This window comes from Hippopotamus amphibius, chromosome 5 (assembly GCF_030028045.1).
Source record: "Hippopotamus amphibius kiboko isolate mHipAmp2 chromosome 5, mHipAmp2.hap2, whole genome shotgun sequence".
Classification (NCBI taxonomy): Eukaryota; Metazoa; Chordata; class Mammalia; order Artiodactyla; family Hippopotamidae; genus Hippopotamus; species Hippopotamus amphibius.
Window position 1 is genome coordinate 137,102,069 of NC_080190.1, and position 21,918 is coordinate 137,123,986.

Genomic DNA, 21,918 nt, shown 5'->3' on the forward strand with positions numbered 1-21,918 from the left:
GTGATTTGTTTTAATAACAAGTAAATAAAGCAAATAGACACACAGTACACAAATACATACATGTTCACAAATTTCCCTTATAGGTTAAATACATAAACTGTTAAGTCTTTTGGAAGCTGTTCTGATTATATAAAATGTTATTTCGAACTTCTGGATTTTCAGTACTTTCCATAAAGGTGATATAGGAAGGACAGTTTTGGATAGCTATATTGTGTCGATGAAATTAAATCCCTCTAATTAAGTTGCGATTTTAGACAAACCATTAAGCAAGTTTTCATTTTAGCTATCTTGTATATATGTATGATATCTTTGATAATGTCATCCTTAGACTATTTTAAATAAATAATTTTAAAGCTTTATAAAAATCTAAAATGCTGAATGAATGCTAGGGTATTGATATACAGCTCAACCTAAGGTAAAAATTGACAGATTAACCACCAATGTTTGAAGCTTAGGGTCATGGCAAAATTTGAATTGCATTTTTTTAATTGATTCTGGAATTAAAATTACTTCAGCAGCCTAGTTCTCAAAAAAATCCAGCATGAGCTATATTGTGCAGCACAGAATATTGGCAATATTTTATAATAACTTCCCGTGGAGTATAATCTATAAAATATTGAATCATTATATTGTACACCTGAAATTAACATAGTATTGTAAACCAACTATATTTCAATTATAAATATATATATATTTCCAGAAAAAAATCCAGCATGAAGTAGTTCATTTCTTAGTTTCCAGTAATTATTATTATTATTATTTTTTTTTTTGTTAATGAAGACTTAATTTTTTTTTTTTTTGGATGAATTTGAATTTTTTTTTTAATTTTTTTATTTTTTTGGGGGTACACCAGGTTCAATCATCTGTTTTTATACACATATCCCCGTATTCCCTCCCTTCCTTGACTCCCCTGCCTTGAGTCCCCCCCACCCTCCCCACCCCAGTCCTCTAAGGCATCTTCCATCCTCGAGTTGGACTCCCTTTGTTATACAACAACTTCCCACTGACTGTCTGTTTTACAGTTGGTAGTATATATATGTCTGTGCTACTCTCGCGCTTCGTCTCAGTCCAGTAATTATTTAAAATGCATTTATTTTCAGTTAAATCCAAAGTGAAAATTTGGGGGGAAAATGAATGAAGGTGGTCAAAAGGTACAAATTTCCAGTCACCATGGTGACTGTAGTTAGTTATACTCTATTGTATATTTGAAAGTTGCTAAGAGAGTGAATCTTAAAAGTTCTGATCACGAGAAAAAATAATTTATGACTATGTGTGACAATGGATGTTAACTAGACTACTGTGATCATTTCACAATGTAAATATCAAATTGTTATGTTTTATTTCGGAAACTATTATAATATTATATGGCAATCGTACCTCCAAAAAAAGTGAAGTTGTTTGGCATCAACTGCTATAGCAAAATGATTGTCAGTTTTTCAGTTCTAGACAAACTTTTATAAAGTAAATTTAGTTTGAACTTTTTTATTCAGTTGCTATTTTAAGAATGTCTCTCAATAGTTTTAAATCTCTTCCTCAAAGTACACTTATTTCATTAAATATTTATCTTTAAATGATTTTTGTCTTGAACATTTAGGGAGAAACTTTTATTCAAAATATAGAAATCTTAGCATTTAGATTATCATCTAATTAATTGATTAGCTGTTGAAAAAACCAAGATAATACATACATCAAAGCAAGTTATTGTTTAACCTTCACATATGAATCAACACAATATTTTATTGTCATGCTTTTCTTATTTCAAAATAATCATGCCAAAAGATGCTCTAGTTTCTCAATTATTGGCTTATTTTTTATGCAAATAAATATAACCTAGAAATCTGAGGTCACCTTACATTTGTTGTGCTTATTTGTATTATGTATCTGTATATTTAAATTTCTAATTAATAGTTGCATTCCAAAAATTGTATAAAATTTAAAAACACTATTTAAGGTATTTCTTGTTGACTTGGGTCAAAACAATTATTTTAAAATTATTTTGACAGTAAAGAATTCACTAGAAATGAATCTAGTTTTAAAAAGCACACTCTTAACAATTGTTTGTATTAAGTAGAAGTATTTGCTTATATGATCCTTAGATGACTTATACTTTAAACTATGAGTAATTCTTTTTATGTTGACATGTTGATAAGGAGCAATATCCTTTTTGGTGGATATATCGCTCTAGCTTCCTGAATACTGATCTCAGCCGTGGTAGAAGTGGAAACATGAGTGACAGGCTTAAGTAGTGAGCTTTAAAAAGTTATTCATTTTTCCCACCCTTCACATTGAAATGGTGAGAGCAAAGGTAGTGGAAACCACAGCAGTCCACTTGTTACTGTTGACTTAAGTACAAACAGCAGTGGAAGTGTTTAGCCCTTTGGGAAATTTTGTGATTGAAAAAGAATGCTGGAGTTATTTTGATAAGGGAAAGTAGCAGTGTGGCCAAAAGTATGATCATCCCTGAGCTCTGAAGCAGACTGAGGATGAAGGGCTGAAGTGTTTGCTCTTCCAGAATAACAAAGATAAATTCAGCTAGCAAAATAAACTCAGTATTTTGGTCAATTTGCGACAAAATGGTGAAAGAATTCAACTGTATATTTTAGACCTTGGCCTAAAGAGGTGTGGGAAAATAGTTCAGCATCTCCAATTCTGGCTCAATTTTTGCTATAGATTTAGAAATAGAGCAGAAAATTAATGCACAAACATATTTAACAATACCACAACAAATGTAAATCCAAAATGAAAATTGAAACTGCAAGAAGAAGGAGAGTAAAATTTTTCCTCAGGAGTGCTCGCTTATTAAATTTGAAGCCACAGTTTTCTTAGCATTCCTACTAAATATACTTAATAGTGTTAAAAATCAAGATTTCATTGATTTGAGATGGTCTTTTCCCTACAATTTCCATTCTTGGGATTATAATGTTCTTCTAAGCATTAGAGGGAGGATTTAATTTATAAATTCTTCTGCTCTAAAGCCCAATCCATAGAGAAAGGCATACTAACTACATTATGTTGTCTTTTATTGAATTTGATTTGTAAAATGTATCTTTATCTGGGATTAGTTGGTGCTTTTCATTAGGTGTTGTGTTACTTTAGACAGTTAACCAAAAACCTGAATTTTTATAAAACTTCTCAAATTCTAACAATTTCAGTTTTAGCAGATTTAGAAGCATTTGGATGGAAACATCACAAGTAATGAGCTGTTTGCTTTGTTTGGTGTAACTGGAACAAAGAATGACTATGTTATCTTCAGATTTAAGTCTATAATTTTCTGTCACTCTAAATCACAAGGACACTATTGCTATACTGTGCTTGGTGCCTGAGTATTCTAACAGTAAACATTTGCCTGTTGTTTTGTGAAAATCTTCCCTGTTTGGTTCCTTTTGGAGATTCAAGGAAGTTGAATTTTCTTCTTATTGAAAGACGTTGTAGAACTGAGGTCGAGGTAAAAACTTCATAAAGGAACTGAATAGACCTGCATAGATGTCATATCTGTGGTAATGAGAGTAGGATCTTTGGTTTTGTCTTGTATGAGGTTTTACTTGTCTTCCCTACTCTTAGGTGCAGTCAATGCCTTGACTAAGAGATTAGTGGCTTCTGCTCTGAGAAACTATCCATAGAAAACAGAGTACTGACTATGTTGTATTGTCTTCTGTTAAATTTTAAGGGATGTTTTGTTCTGGTAGTGGACTACTGGTCATGAATTTGGCATAGGAAATGAACATTTTTTTGAGACACTCAAAGCAACAACTAAGTATTACAAGTTAAACATGTATGGCAAAGGAAAATGTGCTGAAGTTAGAAATATGAAAGAATGAGAAAGGCAATAAAGTATAGGATACCAAATTCTATAGGAATATGAGTATCAGTTTTGAAGTAGCACTTCAGCTTGATGATAATTGTACATACTATTTATGAATTGTATATTATATGTAATTATTTTACATTCGTGTTCTTGTTTAATCTTAACTCTGAGAGATAAATATCATTATAATAACCATTTTGCCGTGGAGGAAACAAATTCTGAGAGGTTAGATTACATGCCTAGTGTCTGAAGTCCTTACCCTAGTACATCATGTTGCCTACCAAACTAAGCTTAAGTACATATAACTAATATTTAAATATATATATACATATATATGCATCTTTTAAACAAGTAAGTATGGTATGGTGTATTTGATCAGTTCACAGAGAATGGGTTTAGGTTCTTAAATTATTTGAAGGTTTTAGGTGGACAGCAAAATTGGAATTTAAGACCAAATACTTGGTAGCTAATCTTAAAAGAACAGAATACGTGAGTGAGTGATCACTATCTCTTCCTGACTTTGAGATCAAAGCTGTTCATCTTCAAACCAAGATTTATTTTCAGCTGCTGAAAAGATAAAAAACAAACCCAACAAATCATTTACAGAAAGTTTGTTAGTACCAAATTTAGGACCTTATACATATCCAGAATTCAGTATGTATTTGTTGAACCGAATAAGCTTATGCTCTGATGAAGGATTGGGGCCAGCATGTATGGCATGTTCTGTGAAGCTGCACGGTTTCCTTCTTCTGGCCTGAGGTCTGTGATCCAAGGGTCATATTCCTGGGCTTCAGCTGCCTCTTCCTGGGCTGGAGTCACACTCTGAAGTGCATCAAATGTCAAAATAATACCATCACAAATGTGCAAAACATTGAATGTTAACCTAGGAAAATCTCTTCAGCTGAAAGGCATTTATCAAAAACCTGCTCATTTTACTTACATTTTGTCTCATTGTTTTCATTTTTTTTATTGTGCCCTTCTGTAGGATATGTATAAGTTGCAGAATACATTTCTGTAAAGATCACCATTTATTTTAATAAGTGTACTATTTTGGTAGTAATTATTCTTTTATTATGTTTTAAAATATAATTCTTCAAAATAAAAAATTGTTTTATACAACATACATATATAAGTTGTAAGTTATCAATAAGTAGAAAGCCATACACACACAAGCTCATGCTCTGTACCTCTAATTAAGAGACCTTTAACCATATAAATCATTTAAAAAATCTGTTATTGAATCTGATAACTTTTAAATCTCTTCTTAATATTAAAATCTGTGAGGCATGATGAATGTTTTGCTGTTTCTTAAATCATGCTAATTGTGCTATGTTTTACTGTTGTTATTGTAGGTTCAGATATAAATATGCCAAAACAGAGGTAGACAGACTTTTTCTACAAATGTCACGATAGTAAATATTGTAGCTTTGTGGATCATAGCAGCGCTAAAGCAACTACTTAATGCTGCTAAGCAGTAGTCATAGGCAGTAGATAAATGAGTGGATGTGGCTGTGAGGTAGTAAGACTTTATTTCCAAAAATAGAGCCTGATTTGGCCCTTGACTATAGCTACTCTATAAGGAAATACTCATTGGTATGCTAACTTGTTTATAGGAAACTGGAATGGTATGCATATACATTGTAACTATGAAAACCATGTGATTAGTATATGTTTATATTGCTGGCATTATGTATGAGAATATATATGATTTGTAGTAGCATATATGTTATAAGCAATAATTGCAGATTTTAAATTATAAATTGTTAGTTGTTTTTATTTAAGTTACAAGTATTATTGTTGTTACTCCTCATCCCAGGGAGATTCTGTACAGGCAGTTGATGATTCACCATTCTCAGATTCTGTTACCTTGGAGCAAACTACAAGTAACATTGGTGGATCCAGCGGTCGTGTTAGTCTGTGGATGCAGTGGGTGCTCCCCAAAATTACTGTAAAGCTCTTTGCTCCAGATCCTGAAAATAAAGGCACAGGTACTGTAAAGTTAAAATATTCAACAGTATTTTTAGAAGAAATTGGAGACTTAGTTTTATTTATCATTGTCATTTAAATCAAACATCATTAGATCTAATTCAAGTGATTTCTATTACCAAGACTAACGTGTTGCCTGTAATACCTAAATTTTGTCTTGTTTGTATTAAAACTCACTCCAAAAGCCATGAGGCAATTTCTTCATTAGTCTTCATATCGCTAAAAGTATTGCAAAGGTTGTTGACTGATATTAGATGTAGCACTTCATACATTAACTGGGATTGCCTCTATTTTGAAGCAAGTATCCTACCTTAATTTTGAGGCCTATATTGATATTAATTTTACTTATTATTGTAGAATCTTATGTGGGTAATGAACAGAAAGTCTCCGTCTAGTCCCTCCGTAGATGTCAAGGATATACATGCCAACATGAAATGTAAAATAGAAAGTTTTAATATTGATTGTGAGCCCTATACTGATATTAATATTTGCTTCTTACTGCAGAACTTTGTATGGTGAGTGAACTAGAAGATCTCAGTGCTTCCATAGATGTGCAGGATGTTTACACCAAAGTGAAATGTAAAATAGAAAGTTTCAATATTGATCACTATAAAAGCAGGTAAATAATGAATTATGAATATGGGAAAAGCTATATTTTCATTGAACAAAGTCTATAAAAGAATTTTTATATTTTAATTTGATTAGTTATTTTTTTAAAATAACTGTGTATATTTTCCCAAAGGTGATTCTTAACAGATATATTGGTTGATTTTACTTGTATTCATTCATATACAGAGTATAATAGAGTTTTGCTTTATGAGAGCAAATCTATTCATAAATATCCACATTGCCATGTTAAATGAAATAAGCTGCTTTTTCTAATCACCTCACAATTTGTTATGCATGTTGTATATTTGCTAAGATGCCTGGAACACAGTTAATGGCTTTGGTTTTTGTTGAATACTCCTCATCCACTCCCTATACCGTGATAATCGTAGATTGAAATGGAGCAACATCTCATATTCCTTACAACTTTGAGGACTTTTCTTATCTCACAGATGATTAATATACATGTGGTGGATGTTCCTAGAACCGTATTTTTCCTTCCTAATAAATTTCTATCAAAATCAGATTATAAGTAAATATGATTTGTTTATAATAATAAGTAATGGTAGTAAAAAAGTAAAGTTTTAGATATTTTCATAAAGATATATATATAGCAGTTATAGCATTAATTTTTCCCAAATAAAAATACAAATGCTTTTGGGGTTTCTTTTTTTGCTTTATAACACTACCCTGGAATTGAGGTTTTTTTAATTGAAATATACCATAAAACTCACACATGGCTTTTTTAAAATTATTTTTTAAACAGCATCATATTTTCAACTTCATATTATTTTGGCAAAGGAATGGCCTTACAGACCTTTTTCTCCTGAATTCATAATATTTATTCATTCAACAATTAAGTGTCTGAAGAAGTATATATGTTTATGTACCTTTATTGATGTATTATATATGCTAAAAACCAGTCTTTTTTATTTAACAGGTTTCTAATTCTACATTAAAAACATTTGAATTTTCATTCTTTATTATATTATTTATATAAATAGCTCTCAAATCTGTCACAGCCAAAAAATTGTCATAATTGTGGTCAAAATATTTTGCTGGGTATATGTTAAGACCTATTATAATAGTATTATTTTACCAAGTATATGATAACTGTTTTTGTTGTGGTAACAACGAATATTAATTGATATTTGATAACAGAATGGCTGGCTCTTTAGTTCCTTTTGAATGGTATAACTCTGTATCAAAATGATCCTAGCAAGTGATACATGAATTTTATTTTACTGCTGAAATACTTCCTTGATTATGTGAATATTGTGGTTTATGTTCTAGATCATCAATGATTTTACTGTTAAATTTATGTAAGTTTTAAATATTTAGATAATTTATTCATTCATTTAATCAAAATATTTATTGAGTATATATTATGTCCCAAGCACTATGCTAAACACTAGGGATATAGTGTTTAATAAAAATAGACATAAACCATGCCCTTTATGGACCTTAGAGTCTCTTGGGTGAGAAAGAAAAATAACCCTAGTAAATATACAATTTACCATTAAGACAAACGCTTCTCTGCAGAACTACCAGGGTGTGGTGCTAATGTAAATTGTTCTATTGATTGCATTGTCAGATCCACATTTTAGTTCAGTGTAGTGTTGTTTATATCATAACTACTTGAAATAGATACATATGCTCAATTTTTTAACTCAGAAAAATTGAAAAGAACAGATAAGGTGAACTTATGTTTTCCAGGCCAGGGGAAGGTTGGCAGTCAGGACATTTTGAAGGAGTATTTCTACAGTGCAAAGAAAAACCTGTGGTGAGACTCATTTAGTAATTATGATTTTTTAAAAATATATTATAAACTGTTTGTCTTTGTTCTTTCATGCAGTGGGACTAATGGTTACAAGAATTAGAGCTCAATAAATTCTCTTTGACATATACTTCCAAAATTACATTATAAAATAATGTAATAATTTTATTAATTCCTTTAAGCTGCTTGTGTTTTGTAACCATTTTCCTGTTATAGCAATTAAGTAAATTTTTCAATAAGGCAAAGGTAGGATTGCTTTCATTAGTATACTTTACCATTAATGTATTATTATGTTGACCTTTTAGAAGTTTTCCCTATTCATTAGTGAATTCATGTTGGATTGTCCTTTATTATAAATTAAAAGTAGTCATTTATACTAAAAGCAACTATTTTTCGTTTACTTCCATTAACAATGCTTTTGCAGAAGATGGTCCAGACAGAGGCCATACCTAGCAGTGGCTCAAACCTAAACCTGTGCAAACTTGAGCAGAATTAAAACTATCCAGGTTTTTTTGCTTATGGCTTTTATTGCTTTTTGTCTTTTCACCTTCTTTGCTCCTGTCCATCACCTCAAGCCTTGGGGAAGAGTGTTGGTCTCTGGGGCAATGTGGAGGTGTCTTCCTTTCCTGTACTGACAAGCTGAACAGACGCACCTTGTTGGTTCGACCCATCAGCAAGCAGGACCCTTTCAGTAATTGCTCTGGCTTCTTTCCTTCTGTAAGAAATCATTTTTAAATTATGCTACAGAACTCCCATTAACAGGAACCCAGACAAGGAATTGAACTATCCATAGAGTCAACTCTTGATTTTCATCTTCCTCTGTATCATTCACTTTGTGAATGACCTGTAATGTATTCTTAAATCATAGACTGGTTTTCACTATAATCTAATTTGTTTCTGAGTTACTTGAGTATGCTATTTGTCATTCTGGTTTTGTGAATACAAATTAATTTTACCATCAGCATTAGAATATCAAAGTAGAATGTTAAATATGTGTGTTAAATTATACATGTATTGAATGATCAAGAGTTGACCATACTGCTTTTGTCATTCCTTTTATGATTCTTCCTTACATTGCTTTTTTTCCCTATTATTATGCCATTTCCTTCTCAGAACTAACTCCAGGTACCTTATTTGGTGCCTTTTAAATCTGGACAAGGCTGTACATCTGTCATTTACTGGAGAGAAGATGATGCTAGACTGTATACCAGTGGGTTTTAGAAGTTTAGAACCTTTTTTTTCCCCTAGTGGTACAAAATATCTGAATATGTTAAGCTAGTTCTTTTAAGTGACATTTTTAAAGTCAATAAAAATGCACATAATTTTTAAATATTGAGAGCAGATTATCACAATGGTAATAGTACTTCTGTTAAGAAACTGTTAAATCATTGCAAACATTATTAGATATGCATGTGTAAACTAGTATTTATTTCTTTCCCCCTTTTTGTAGCTCAAAAGGAATTTAAGATGTGTATCTTTAAAAAGAGTGTAAAAATTAGCCAAATATATTAAATAATTATGTTCTTAGATTTAGTGTTTAACATTGTATTTGCATTGCAAATACTAGTTTCTGCTTTGATTTTTGAATTTTTTCTAGTCTAGTCTGGATAAAAGATGTCTCTAAATGTGGCTTTTATGTCAGTGGAAATTCTGTTTAGATTTATTGTCTTCTCTTTAAATGTTCATTAGCATCCTTGAGAAACATTCTTAACCATTTTAACTTGTATTCATGAAAGAAAACCAAAATTATTGTTAATGCCTTTTAAAATTTTATCAATTTTAAAAAATTTTTAAATTTTCTTAACATTTCAGTAATTATCATTGCTTCCTAACTTTTCATTTTAAATAGCATAAAATATTGATTATATTGTATGAAATGTAATATTTATATTATCTCAACTCCAGCTAGTATTCATTCCTTCTTTAATCCCCCACCCCCTTTACTTAGAGGAGTTAGAGATGTAGCAGTTCAACACACTTTCTCTCATGGGTGTTTACCTTTCAAGAGTACCTTCCTTCAACATGTTTAAAAATATCTTTCCCAAATCAAAACATTTATACATTGAAACACCTTTTATACTATTTTATCTAGGATTCAAATGTTGCCATTAAGGTTTGAGGTGGGTTGTTTAGATTAGTGGTTGAGTCTACCCCTCACTGCCATAATTCCCAATTGAGACACCTTGAGACACCTAGAGACGCTGTTGCCTCTTCCATTGGGGCCATCCCACAGCACCCTTCTCCATCCACTGTTGCCTGCAGTTCAGCATCATAGCGATAAGACTGGGATCGCTTTTTCTTGTTTTAGTGTATTTCCTTTTGTTTTGAGTGTAGAAAGCAAAATGAAAAGAAAATTAGATGAGAGGCAGTGAGAAAGTTGGAAATAGTAAAAAATGCTGTGAGGGCAGGACAGTTATATGAAAAATGATTATATTGCATGTCCATTTAATGCCTACTTTCCAAGGTTTTTTTAAATGGTCAGAAAATTAACTTTGAGAAAAAAAATATGTAAAGGTAAATTTTATCTCACCTTTCTTCATTATAAAGTCCAGATTAAAAACAAAATTAACAGTGAAAACTGAATTTCATACCATTTTCTTCTCATTGGGGGATAGGCCACAAAATGAAAAGAAGAAAATGGAAGTAGGAGAGATTTACTAGTGATGGGATAACATAGGTTCAGACACATTGCTGCTTTGCTACTTCTCACTTTTTTCTTGTTTAGTGAATGTATTTCCTTCTTTTTCTTTTTCTCAGTTCACTTCATCTCTTAACATCACTCTTTGGACTCTAATAACTAAAAATCTTCATCAGGCCTTGGGAAGAGGGGTTGGGAATATGGAATATAACGACTTAACTCCAATTTTATTTTGAGTGGTTTGCAGAATAGAATTTTATGTACATTAATTGGTTCAGGAAAACTTTTCTCAAGAATATCCTTTTCATATGTTGAGAAATACAAATTATGCATTTTACTTTACTCCTAAAAGTATGCTGTTTTACTATAATTTGTTTATAGTATGCAATTTGAATATGAGAGTTTATTGGACAAGTTTTGTGAAAAGTATTGAAGTTAAAATGATACAATTTTCACTCTCACTCAGTTGTTTATGTGTATTAACATGGTATTAAGCCCAAGGAATATGAATTAAGAGTTAGTTTTTGTAAACAGTATGGTAGTCACTGAAAATAGGCAAGTTCTAAAAGACAGACACTTTATTTTTGTCTCAGGATACCATTTCCAGTATATATGCATTAAATGGTTAATTCAGTTTTCAAAGCATGGTATCAGTGAGGCTCTTCTTGTGGGCTCAATCTTTATATAAATTAACGAGACTATCAGAGGGAAAACTTTATTTTTATAAATGTTAAGTCAGTCATCTTTTCTCTTCAGATTGTTAATCACAAATGGAAATACATAACATGCTTATTTCAGTTTCGCTTGCATAGACAATCCCTCTCTGACCCAAATTATGACAGCATATTGCTACTCTTAATGAAAAATTATCAAGAATGAAAACATAAATCTAGGTATGATCTATTCTAAATTCTGAATGTTACAGAGAAAGTAGAAATTATGGAAACATGCAGAAAGAGGTCAATTACCTCTCTCAAGATCTAGAGCTATACAACCCAGGATTCCTAACTTTGAGTTCAGTCATTCTAAGTCGTAGAGGCTTTTGCCCTGCCTACAGAATTGATCATTAAGATTGATGTGCTCGTTAAGAAGTGTGCAGCTGAATCAGTCATGAAAAGAAAAGCGCAGACTAATAAAAGATTATAGTACTGACCAAATTCCTTTTCTGCTTTCAAATAGTTTTTTTTTTTTCCTTTTTTAATAAAACATATTGTGATTTCCTTTTTCTGGAACAGACAACTGCAAAACTTCTAGATGGCTCTCATCAGCAGCATGGATTTCTCTCTTTGACATATACAAAAGCTGTAACAAAAAATGTTCGCCACAAGTTAACATCAAGAAATGAGCGAAGAAGTTTTCATAAGTTATCTGAAGGTTTAACAGATGGTTCCCCTCATTTTCTTCATGAAATACTTCTTTCAGCACAAGCCTTTGATATTGTCCTTTGTTTTCCTTTACTTAATGCCATTGCAAGTATATTTCAAGCAGAACTACCAAGGACCCAAAAAGAGAAAAGAAAATCTCCTGGTCAGCCCATGAGGACCCATACACTGACTTCACGCAGTTTACCTTTGATTTATATCAACACAAGTATAATCAGAATTTTTGTTCCAAAAACAGAAGAAATGCAGCCAAGTATCGAAGGTATTGTCTTCAGAATTTTTTTTTTTTTTTTTGGTGTGATTTTACATAACATTCATCTAGGGACTTTAGTTTTCTTTCTTTCTTTTTTTTTTTTGTGATATGGTACCTTATTGTAGATTGCAGTTTTGTGTATTTTAAAAAGAGTAACTGTTTTAGTCACTTTACAACTAAATCTTTAAGAGTTATAGCAAAATATTGGGTATGTTTCTGACTCTATTACTAGAGTAAGAAATATGAGATTTTTTTTCTTTAGGTCTTTTGCTAGTAAAGCTTATACTTTCTATCATTTGTTTTATTAAACTCAAATGTTCTGTTCTATATACCTAACTAAAAACTACTTAAAAATATTAGCCAACACACCACACACTGCACTTATGGCATAAATTATATTGACAGTTTTGTGCAGCCATCACCACTATCTATTTCCAAAATGTTTTCATCACCCCAAACAGTAACTCTATACCTTATATATTAAGCAGTAACTCTCCCTTGGTAACCTCTAATTTACTTTCTGTCTCTGTGAATTTGCCTTTTCCAGATATTTCATATAAGTTGAATCACAGAATATTTGTTCTTTTGTGTCTGGCTTATTTCACCTAGCATAATGTTTTCAGGGTCCATTCGTTTTGCAGCATGTATCACAGTTTTTTTGAGTAACCACCAATCTTCTTGGAAGCCATTTTGACCACGACAGGATTTGTGGTATTTTCTGAACAATACTAATGGACAGGCATAGTTGAGTCAACAGGAAGAGCAATGGGAACTCCGTGGGTGGTAATACCTGTGTGCTGAGCACCATCACAATGAGACAGAGGTCAGAAGTTTCACTGATTAACTCTAGCCTCATTTTTCTGTCATACTCAGTGGTGGTTTATTGAAACAGGTTCTGTTTCATTGATTTGTGTAGATGTCCGAAGGAATACAAATCTGGCTATTTGAGAAAGAGGAGGGAAAGGAACAGCTTTATTTCCTTTGTGTGTGCATTTGTTTTGTTTGTTTGTCATTTGTTGGCTTATTGTTTTATAACCAATTAGTAGTGTTTCATAACTAATACTATATATCACACAGTTTTGTTGATGTTGCTTTAAATTTCCCATTTGGTTGCTATAACTAGGAAAATCTCCAGTTGATTGTAATTGCAAGAATATTTTTAGACTCCTGCTATTTTAGTTTTAAAGATGCTTATTTCTTTTTTTTGGTGGTGCTCGTGGTGGGATTTTTAAGGTATAAGTTCAAAATTCTGATTTGTCAATACCTGCTAAGCAGGTAACCTTGAGTAAGAGTATGGGGTGAGGCTGGGGGTGGGATCTTGTTATAGCTGTCTTTGAAAAATATAGTCTGCCACATTTCTCTGTGGACTTTTGGTTAATTTTATCCCTTTGCTTGTGTGAACGCTTTTTGTAATAAACACCTTTTAATGGTATTTTTCATGGCTTGAGTGCGTATATATAGGATAAATTCCTAGCAAAAGGATTGCTAGATAAAATAGTAAGGGATGTCAAGATGCCCTCCTAAATGGCTACACCAGTTTATACTGTTTCCTCACTGTCATTCTAACAGAGGTTTATCAAACTTTTTGGTCTTTAGTCAGTCTCAGTAATGAAAAGTGCACTTTTTTCTAAGGACTTGCTCGTCTGTTCTTCATTTATTAAGAGCTCTTTCTGTTAAGCGTTTTGTTTGACCTACATTGTATTGCATATGTCTTTTCATTTTTGGTTGTCTTTTTTTTTTTGCCCTCTGCCTGTGTGTGTGTGTGTCTCTCTCTCTCTCTATGTGTACATCTCTATTTATATCTACATGTATATATCTCTACTTATGCCTGTTCTCATATCTGTATCTGAGATATTAGGAATTGGCACAATATGTGGCTATCCACAAAATATATAAAAATGCATGCCAAAAATCTGAAGGATTTGACACGTTGTATTATGTTAGATTTTTTGACACTTTTTCATCATTGCTACTCAGTTCAAATGATCATAATATTTTTGTAAGATTAATTAAACTGAATGTAAATTTTCTTAGTGACTGATAGCATACTGAAATGTTGTTATATCATACTTCTTAGCAGAAACTATATTATAAAACTACCTCTAAGCAATTTGTGCCTGTTGATCAGAGATGTTTGGTAAACTAGATGCAACTGCATTTCCCATTAGTATACATAATCATTAGTTACACATTTATTGAAACTTCTTTCTGTCTTCAACTGCAAATATGGCAATAACTAATAAAACCTTTGGGTGATGGCTTTTGGGTGTAGGGTTGTCAGTATAGTTGTGCCTTTATAAAACTTGCACAGTGGCAAGTTCAAATACTCTTGAGACTTTAGATGTTTATTATATAGAGTTTATGTTGAGAATCTTAAAGGAAAGTTGAGGTCTCTAAAACACTTTTATTTCGTGTTGAATTTAAGAAAACTTAATTATGGACAACAGTCTGACATTGACAACTGCGTGAAAATTCATGTCTTTATTTAAACTTTTGGTTAGTTACACAAGCTCATAATTTCAGAGTTGTTCATAGCCTTTTCATTTTCAATACATACTCTCTTGCCTCAAGAAAAGATAAAATCTTTCAGACTTATGTTTCATTTTACTTAAATGTAAAAGTTTGTAATAGTTCATCTCTAAAATTCATTTAATAGTAAGAAAAATATATTTAACATTCTAATATTTTATGTAAAGAAGTGATGTTGAAAGTCTGGTTTTAGACTTGAATGTTGCTTGCTCAATGTGCAGTTATTATCAAGGGTCTGAATCTACAGGTGTTTGACTTCCAGCATAAGCTATTTACTTCACAACAGAGGACTGGTTTTTGGATCTAGTATGAGTCTTCTAGAGTGAGTAGTTCCTCATGAGGCTTAACTTTTAAAAATACAGTTAAAGCAAAGAAGGAAGGCATTAATTTTCATATTGAAAATGCTTCTAAAGGGAACATTTCCTCATTTGGTCCAACTATTAAATGCAGGTGAAATAAACCAAAAAAGGGAAGCTTGTTTTTTTTCCAACTATAAAGTAACTAAAGAAATGACTCAAGGCACTTTCTTGTATAAATATCTATTTTTATTATTTTTTCTTATATCTCAAAGATACATTTTGATAAGCTGAATTCTTTCTATAATTGTTTTAATTTAGTTTGTGGATGATCTGCATTAAGTGCTTTTTATTATTATTATTATAACTTCATAGTCAGTTTAATCTAGTGAAAATACTTTTGGCTTTAACAGAAACAGAATTCTGTTCTTGGATCTGGCTTTGTATGTAACACCAAGTACGTCATTTTTCTTCCATATGTACCTCATTTACTGCAGTGTTTCTATTACGTTTTGGACTTTCATAGGGTGGGTAGTATCTATAGCCTGAAAGAACAGTTAGCAAGTACACTAATTGCACTTTTGTGGTATGGTCTATTCTCCAAGCTTACTATTTATTGATTTAATTGATGCCTTCTGCTTAATCAGAGATTTTTACCCACATGGAACTATTTGATAAGCCTGGCATAAAATGCAAGATCTGTGAAATGTAAACAGTGTCATAGTATAAGGACCTATAATCAAGCCAGACTTCTAGTCATTTGAAAATAGTGCAACTGCATGAGAAGTAGTTTTCTATTTGGTCTTTTTTGCTGTGGACATTTAAAAATACCGTCTTTCTTGTAGCATCCACATGCTAATATTTATATGACAGCTCATCTCTTTCTTTCTTCCCCTTTTGCTGTCCTTCCCTTCCTCCTGCTATTTTGCCTGTCCTTTATACACATCTTATTCTGGTTCCTTCTCTTGTTCGCTGAGTATCTTTTGTCTTACTTTTTCTGATTTTCTTAATTCTGACTTTCTTTTCTAGACTAATTTAAGTCAGACCATACCGAGTGTTCTGCTGAAGCAGCTGGAAATAATCTTTTAGCTTTTGCATTCTTTGGGCACCACAGTTTGGGAAATATGGATTGTATGCCTTTGTAGGCATGTTCTGTTCAGGATATTCCTGAGGTCTTGCAGCCAGTCCTTTTCTGTTCCATTTGTGGCAGATGATTGTTCTTTGAGAGAAATTATGAATTTTAGTATATGTTCTCTTCAAAACCCAGAAAGTTTATATTGCTAACAATTTTTAAACAATTTTAAACAGCTACTACAGTAGACTCATGTGTGGAGGAAGAGGGAGTAAAATTTAATATAAATTAATGGAGCCATCAAGAACATCTCTTCAGTCCAAGTAATTTTTAGGAAAAAGACATTCAATTAGACAATGACTTACAGAAAAATTGTTGAGCTTTATATCATGAGAATATGCGGTAAAATTTTTTTATTAAGTATAAAGAATCAGAATTAATATACCTTTTTACCTTTTATTGTTTTCTAAGAATACTTACCTGAGTTTTAGATTCCATTAGGAAGTAAAACTTTTATGCAGGTGTGAAATTACTATTTCTCAAGCAATTCCACAGTAGAAATTATTAAAATTAAAAAGTGCCTAGAATAAAAAATAGAAATATCTTTATATATTAATGAGTTACTGGCTTTTTTCTTTCCTTACCATTGCAGCCATTAAGGTGACATGCTACAGCTTAAAGTGCTAGTGTGTGTGTGTCTGTGTGTGTGTTGTATTTAATTATTACTGAGTATGTAAATTCAAATAACTTTGAGAATTTGTTACTGACTTTCTGGTATTTTTTAATATATCTGTAAACAGCGATGCAGTGCTGAAAACCCAGGGCTGAAAATCACTTGGGAGAAAGACGTAGTAGTATCAGATCATGAAATTAGATAAACATACTACTTCAGTATTCCTTATATATAATTAATATCACATGTTTTCATGTTGGGTGGAGTTTTTTTTTCATTGCCATTTTAATCGTCTATACAGAGAACTACTTATTGGGATATAAAGGAAATAGTTAAGAAGAGCATTAAATATTTCTATTTTAAACAAATTTTTCCTTGTGCTCATTTATGGTCTTATCTTGATGTGTCTCTATCCCATTATTCAAAAATTTCCCTTATACATGAAGTTGCACACAAATCTACTGTATACCTCATGAATCTGTTTCTTTTGTTACAGTTAATCAGGCTGCAAAAGAAGACACCATGGTTCTGAAGATTGGCTCTGTCGCTACGGCTCCCCAGGCTGACAATCCCCTTGGCAGATCTGTCCTCAGGAAAGATATTTACCAGTAAGTTTATTTTCTTATGTTCAATCTTGCAGCAATTTCATACTGCAAAGAAATACACTGATCAATAAAACTTGCTTAGTGTGGCCTGTAGAAATACTTTTCATTCGGGATCTTTTGATATTTAAAACCAGGTTTTTCTGATTTTCTTCAGTTGTGGGTTTTTAAATTCATTCAGACAAATCAAGTATTTCTGTGAAGTGTTGATGAATAACAGAATGTAAGTACCAAGTCACCATAAAACTGAAGAAGCGCAGTTTGGAAAATTTTAGCAGACTTTAAATTTGACCAGATCTCTAATCACATGAGAAAATGAGGTCCTCTCTAGAACTACCACATCCTAGTATAGCCATATTGTATCAAATTGAAGCATTTTCTTAATTTAACTGTAAGCCGTTATTTGAAATGTAGGACTGTGCATGTCATATGGATCAAAGCTGTAAAGAAAAGCAAACTTCTAAGGAGAAATTTCACAGTAAACACTTTCTGTGAAAATGCCATGCTCTGGATTTTGTCACTGAGTATTTGCAAACCACACCAAGCATATATGGACAACTAAACTGGTGAACACATGTAATCAACATGATAAAAAGAATATATCATTCGTACTGAAGTTGGCACTGCTGCCAGACATAAGAGTACAGTTGCAAATAATACCAAGTGAGAAAAGTCACAGAAATACAGATGAACAAGTGTCTTGTTTTTCCTGCTGGTCTGTTTTTCAGATGTTAGAGTCTCTCACTCTTATAAGAAATAAATTTCTACTGTTCTCCAGTAAATCTTACTGCTGGGAAAGATCTGATTTTTGCAATGCATTTACCACCTAGAAGGTGACAGCTATTTTTACTTTAAGTGGACCTAGAGATTTTGTTTTCTCAATTTTTTTTCTGTTATTTGTGTTGAATTATATATCTTGCTCTCCTTCTTGTATTATTTTTTTTGGTAGCTTGTAGTATTCATCCCTCAAATAAGTTTTTATTTTGCTAACTTGTGTAAAATTTAAGGATGTCAAAACTGACGTAGGCCTTAGGAATCATCTAATGCGACTTCCTTATTTTATAGATTAGGAAACTAAGGAGCCAAAAGAATAATTGTCTTTAATCAAATAATGACAGAGCCAAGATCACAATTCATATTTTGACTTCCTCAGTATCTAGAGAAAGGATTACAGTAGAATCCTTTCTAGGTGAAAACAGTTTAATTTTTCAGGTATATTTATCTTTTCCTTTCCACATCAGAACTAAGCAGTCCTCAAAGAGTTTCCTACTTTACTTTTGGTGAAAGAAATATGTTTAATATTAAAGGACCCTATCACCATCAGTAAAGTGAACCACTAAGATACTTCCTCTCCTCTTCTACCTTTTCCCCTTTCTGGCTCTTCAGCAGTCATTTGTGGAGCTGTGGCTCTCCTATTCTCACTTCATTGCTTCCTCCCATTTGTTCTTCTTGAACTTTTTTTTCCCTCAGTTTCTCTCCTTATTCACATCTCTATTTTTTTTTCAGACTATTTTTGCTTCCCTTTCTGTATCTTTCTTCATTCTTTCCCTTTTCCCTTTTCATATTTTTTTTCTTTACTTTCTACCTTCTTTCCCTATATTTCATTTCACTCCGTTTCACTATTTTAATAGTCTAAAAATATAATTATCTCTTTAGATCTTCAGTGCCTCACATCCTGTCTCACACAAAATACATATAAATATGTATACAAAAAGTACATAACAACTATTTTATGTTTATAGAATAAATGCCCTTACTTTCTTTTTCTAATTTACAAAACCGAGGCACACAAAATTTTTATTTTTTTCTGAAAGCATATACTTAACTAAAACTAATGGCAGAGCATTTCAGAATCTATTTCTTTAGAATTCTCTTCAATTGTTTTTAAATTCATATTTCTATCATTTAGGTCGCCCCCCCCCCCCGATTATGTGATTTAGTAATTTCATTCTCCTGCTCCCTTTCCATATGTTTTCACTTCCTCTTTCTTTTAATCTGCCTTTTGTGATTCTTTTTTTTCTGTCTTGATTTTTCTAACTTCCTCAGTGTGATAAATGACAACTATAAAAAACTCACAGCTAATATAGTTCATCGTCAAAGACTGGGTGCTTTCCCTTTAAGATCAGGAGCAAGACATGATATCTGCTCTCACCACTTCTATTTAGCATTGTATTTGAGGTTCTAACCAGGGCAGTCAGGAAGAAAATGAAATGAAAGGATGAAAGGTACCCAGATGGTAAGGAAGAAATAAAACTGTATCTTTTTGCAGATGACATGACCTTGTGTATAGAAAATCCTAAGGTATCCTGTGGAAAACTTTTGGGCAAATAAACTAGTTCAGCAAGGTTGCAGGATAAAAAATCAATATATAGTTAACCCTTGAGCAACGCAGGTTTGAACTGCCTGGGTCCACTTTTATGTGAATTTTTTTCAGTAGTAAATATAGTACTACAAAACTCGTGGTTGGTTGAATCTGCAGATACAGAACCATGGATATGGAGGGTTGATAAAGGTTTTGGTATTCCCGGCAAGTCCTGGAACCAATCCCCCATGGATACCAAGCAACGACTATGTAAATATCAGTTTACAATAACAATAAGCAATGAACTAAAAGTGAAATTAAGAAAACAGTTCCATTTATAGACATCAAAAGAACTAAATACTTACAAATAAATTTACCAAAAGAAATACAAAACAAACTCTGAAAACTGCAAAACATTGTTGCAAGAAATTAAAGAAGATCTAAATACACGGAATTATATCCGAAGTAGATAGATCAGGAGACTTAGTATTGTTAGATGTCAGTACTTCTCAAAATGACCTGCAGATTCAAACATAACCCACATCAAAATTCCAGTTAGCTTCTTTGTAGAAATTAGCAGAGTTTCTAAAATTTATATGGAAATTATTCATCTGGAATTCAAGAGACCCAGAATAGCCAAAACAATCTTGGAGAAGAACAGTGGGAGGATTCACACTTCCAGATTTCAAAACTTATGACAAAACAATAATAATCAAGCTAGTGGAATACTATTATGAAGGTAGACATATAGATCAATGAGTGTAATTGAGAGTCCAGAAATAAATAGGTTTTTAATAAGGAGCCAAGACAATTCAATGGTAAAGAATAGTTTTTTAACAAATGGTACTCAGATATTTGGATATCCACGTGAAGTTGGACCCTTACCTGACACTGTATACAAAAATTAAGTCAGATGGATCAGAGATGTATAATTCAGAGCCAAAATTATGAAACTTATAGAAGGAAGCATAGGAGTAAATCTTTGTGACCTTCAGTTAGATAATGGTTTCTTAAAAATGACACCAAAATCATGGTGGACAAAAAAAAAAAAAATAGATAAAATGAACTGTATCAAAATTATAAACTTTTGTGCTTCAAAAGACTCTATCAAGAAAGTGACAATCCACAGAATGGGAGGAAATATTTACAAATCACGTATCTGATAAGAGACAGAATAGGTAAAGAACTCTTACAACTCAGTTGGACAACCCAATTAAAAGAGGTGCAAACACCAAGGAAGTCTGTGTGCCACAAAGAAGATCCTTTGTGCCTCAACTAAGACCCAGCACAGCCAAAAATAAATAGATAAATATTTTTTTAAATGTGCAAAAGAGTTTGAATATATATCCAAAGAAGATTTAAAAATGGCTAATAAGCACATGTAAAGGTGTTCAACCCAATTAGTCAATAGGGAAATGCAAGTCAAAACGACACCTACTAGCATGGTTTCAGTCAAAAAGGCAACAGATGTGGAGAAATTGGAACCCTCATACATTTCTAGTGGGAAATGTAAAATGGTGCAGCTACTGTGGGAAACTGGCAGTTTCTCATAAGGTTAAGCATAGAGTTACCATATGATGTGGGAATTTAACCCCTAGGTATGTACCTAAGAGCATTGAAACATATGTCCTCACAAAAGCACGTGCACCAGTGTTCATAGCATCACTATTCATAATTGCCAGAAAGTCAGAACTATGCAAAGGTTCATCAACTGACAAAGGATTAAACATAATGTGTTATGCCCATAAAATAGAAAATTATTCTGCCATAGGAAGGGATGAAATATATGCTGTAACATGGATCAATCTTGTAAACATGCAAAGTGAAAGAAGCCAAGCACAAAGAGCCACATATTATATGATTCTATCTATATAAAATTTCCAGAGTAGACGAATACATAGAGACAGAAAGTAGAAAAGTGTTAACTAGGAGGGGAAAAAAGAATGACTGCTAATGGGTATATGATTTCTTTTGGGGGTGATAAAAATGTTCTAGTA

The 21,918-nt window shown here is 32.2% G+C and overlaps 1 protein-coding gene across 7 annotated transcripts in view; it reads left to right on the forward strand.

Moving 5' to 3' along the window:
* The window catches only part of VPS13B (vacuolar protein sorting 13 homolog B), a 773,631-nt gene that overhangs the window by 419,974 nt on the left and 331,739 nt on the right, over nucleotides 1-21,918 (forward strand). For 6 of the 7 annotated variants that reach the window (XM_057735654.1, XM_057735653.1, XM_057735657.1 and 3 more), the window contains 5 exons: nucleotides 5,622-5,793; nucleotides 6,296-6,410; nucleotides 8,750-8,891; nucleotides 12,048-12,456; nucleotides 17,514-17,625. In XM_057735654.1, the coding sequence (XP_057591637.1) occupies nucleotides 5,622-5,793; nucleotides 6,296-6,410; nucleotides 8,750-8,891; nucleotides 12,048-12,456; nucleotides 17,514-17,625 (950 nt within the window). Of the gene's footprint in view, nucleotides 1-5,621; nucleotides 5,794-6,295; nucleotides 6,411-8,113; nucleotides 8,181-8,749; nucleotides 8,892-12,047; nucleotides 12,457-17,513; nucleotides 17,626-21,918 lie in introns of all 7 variants that reach the window. The other variant, XM_057735658.1, reaches the window with a different exon arrangement.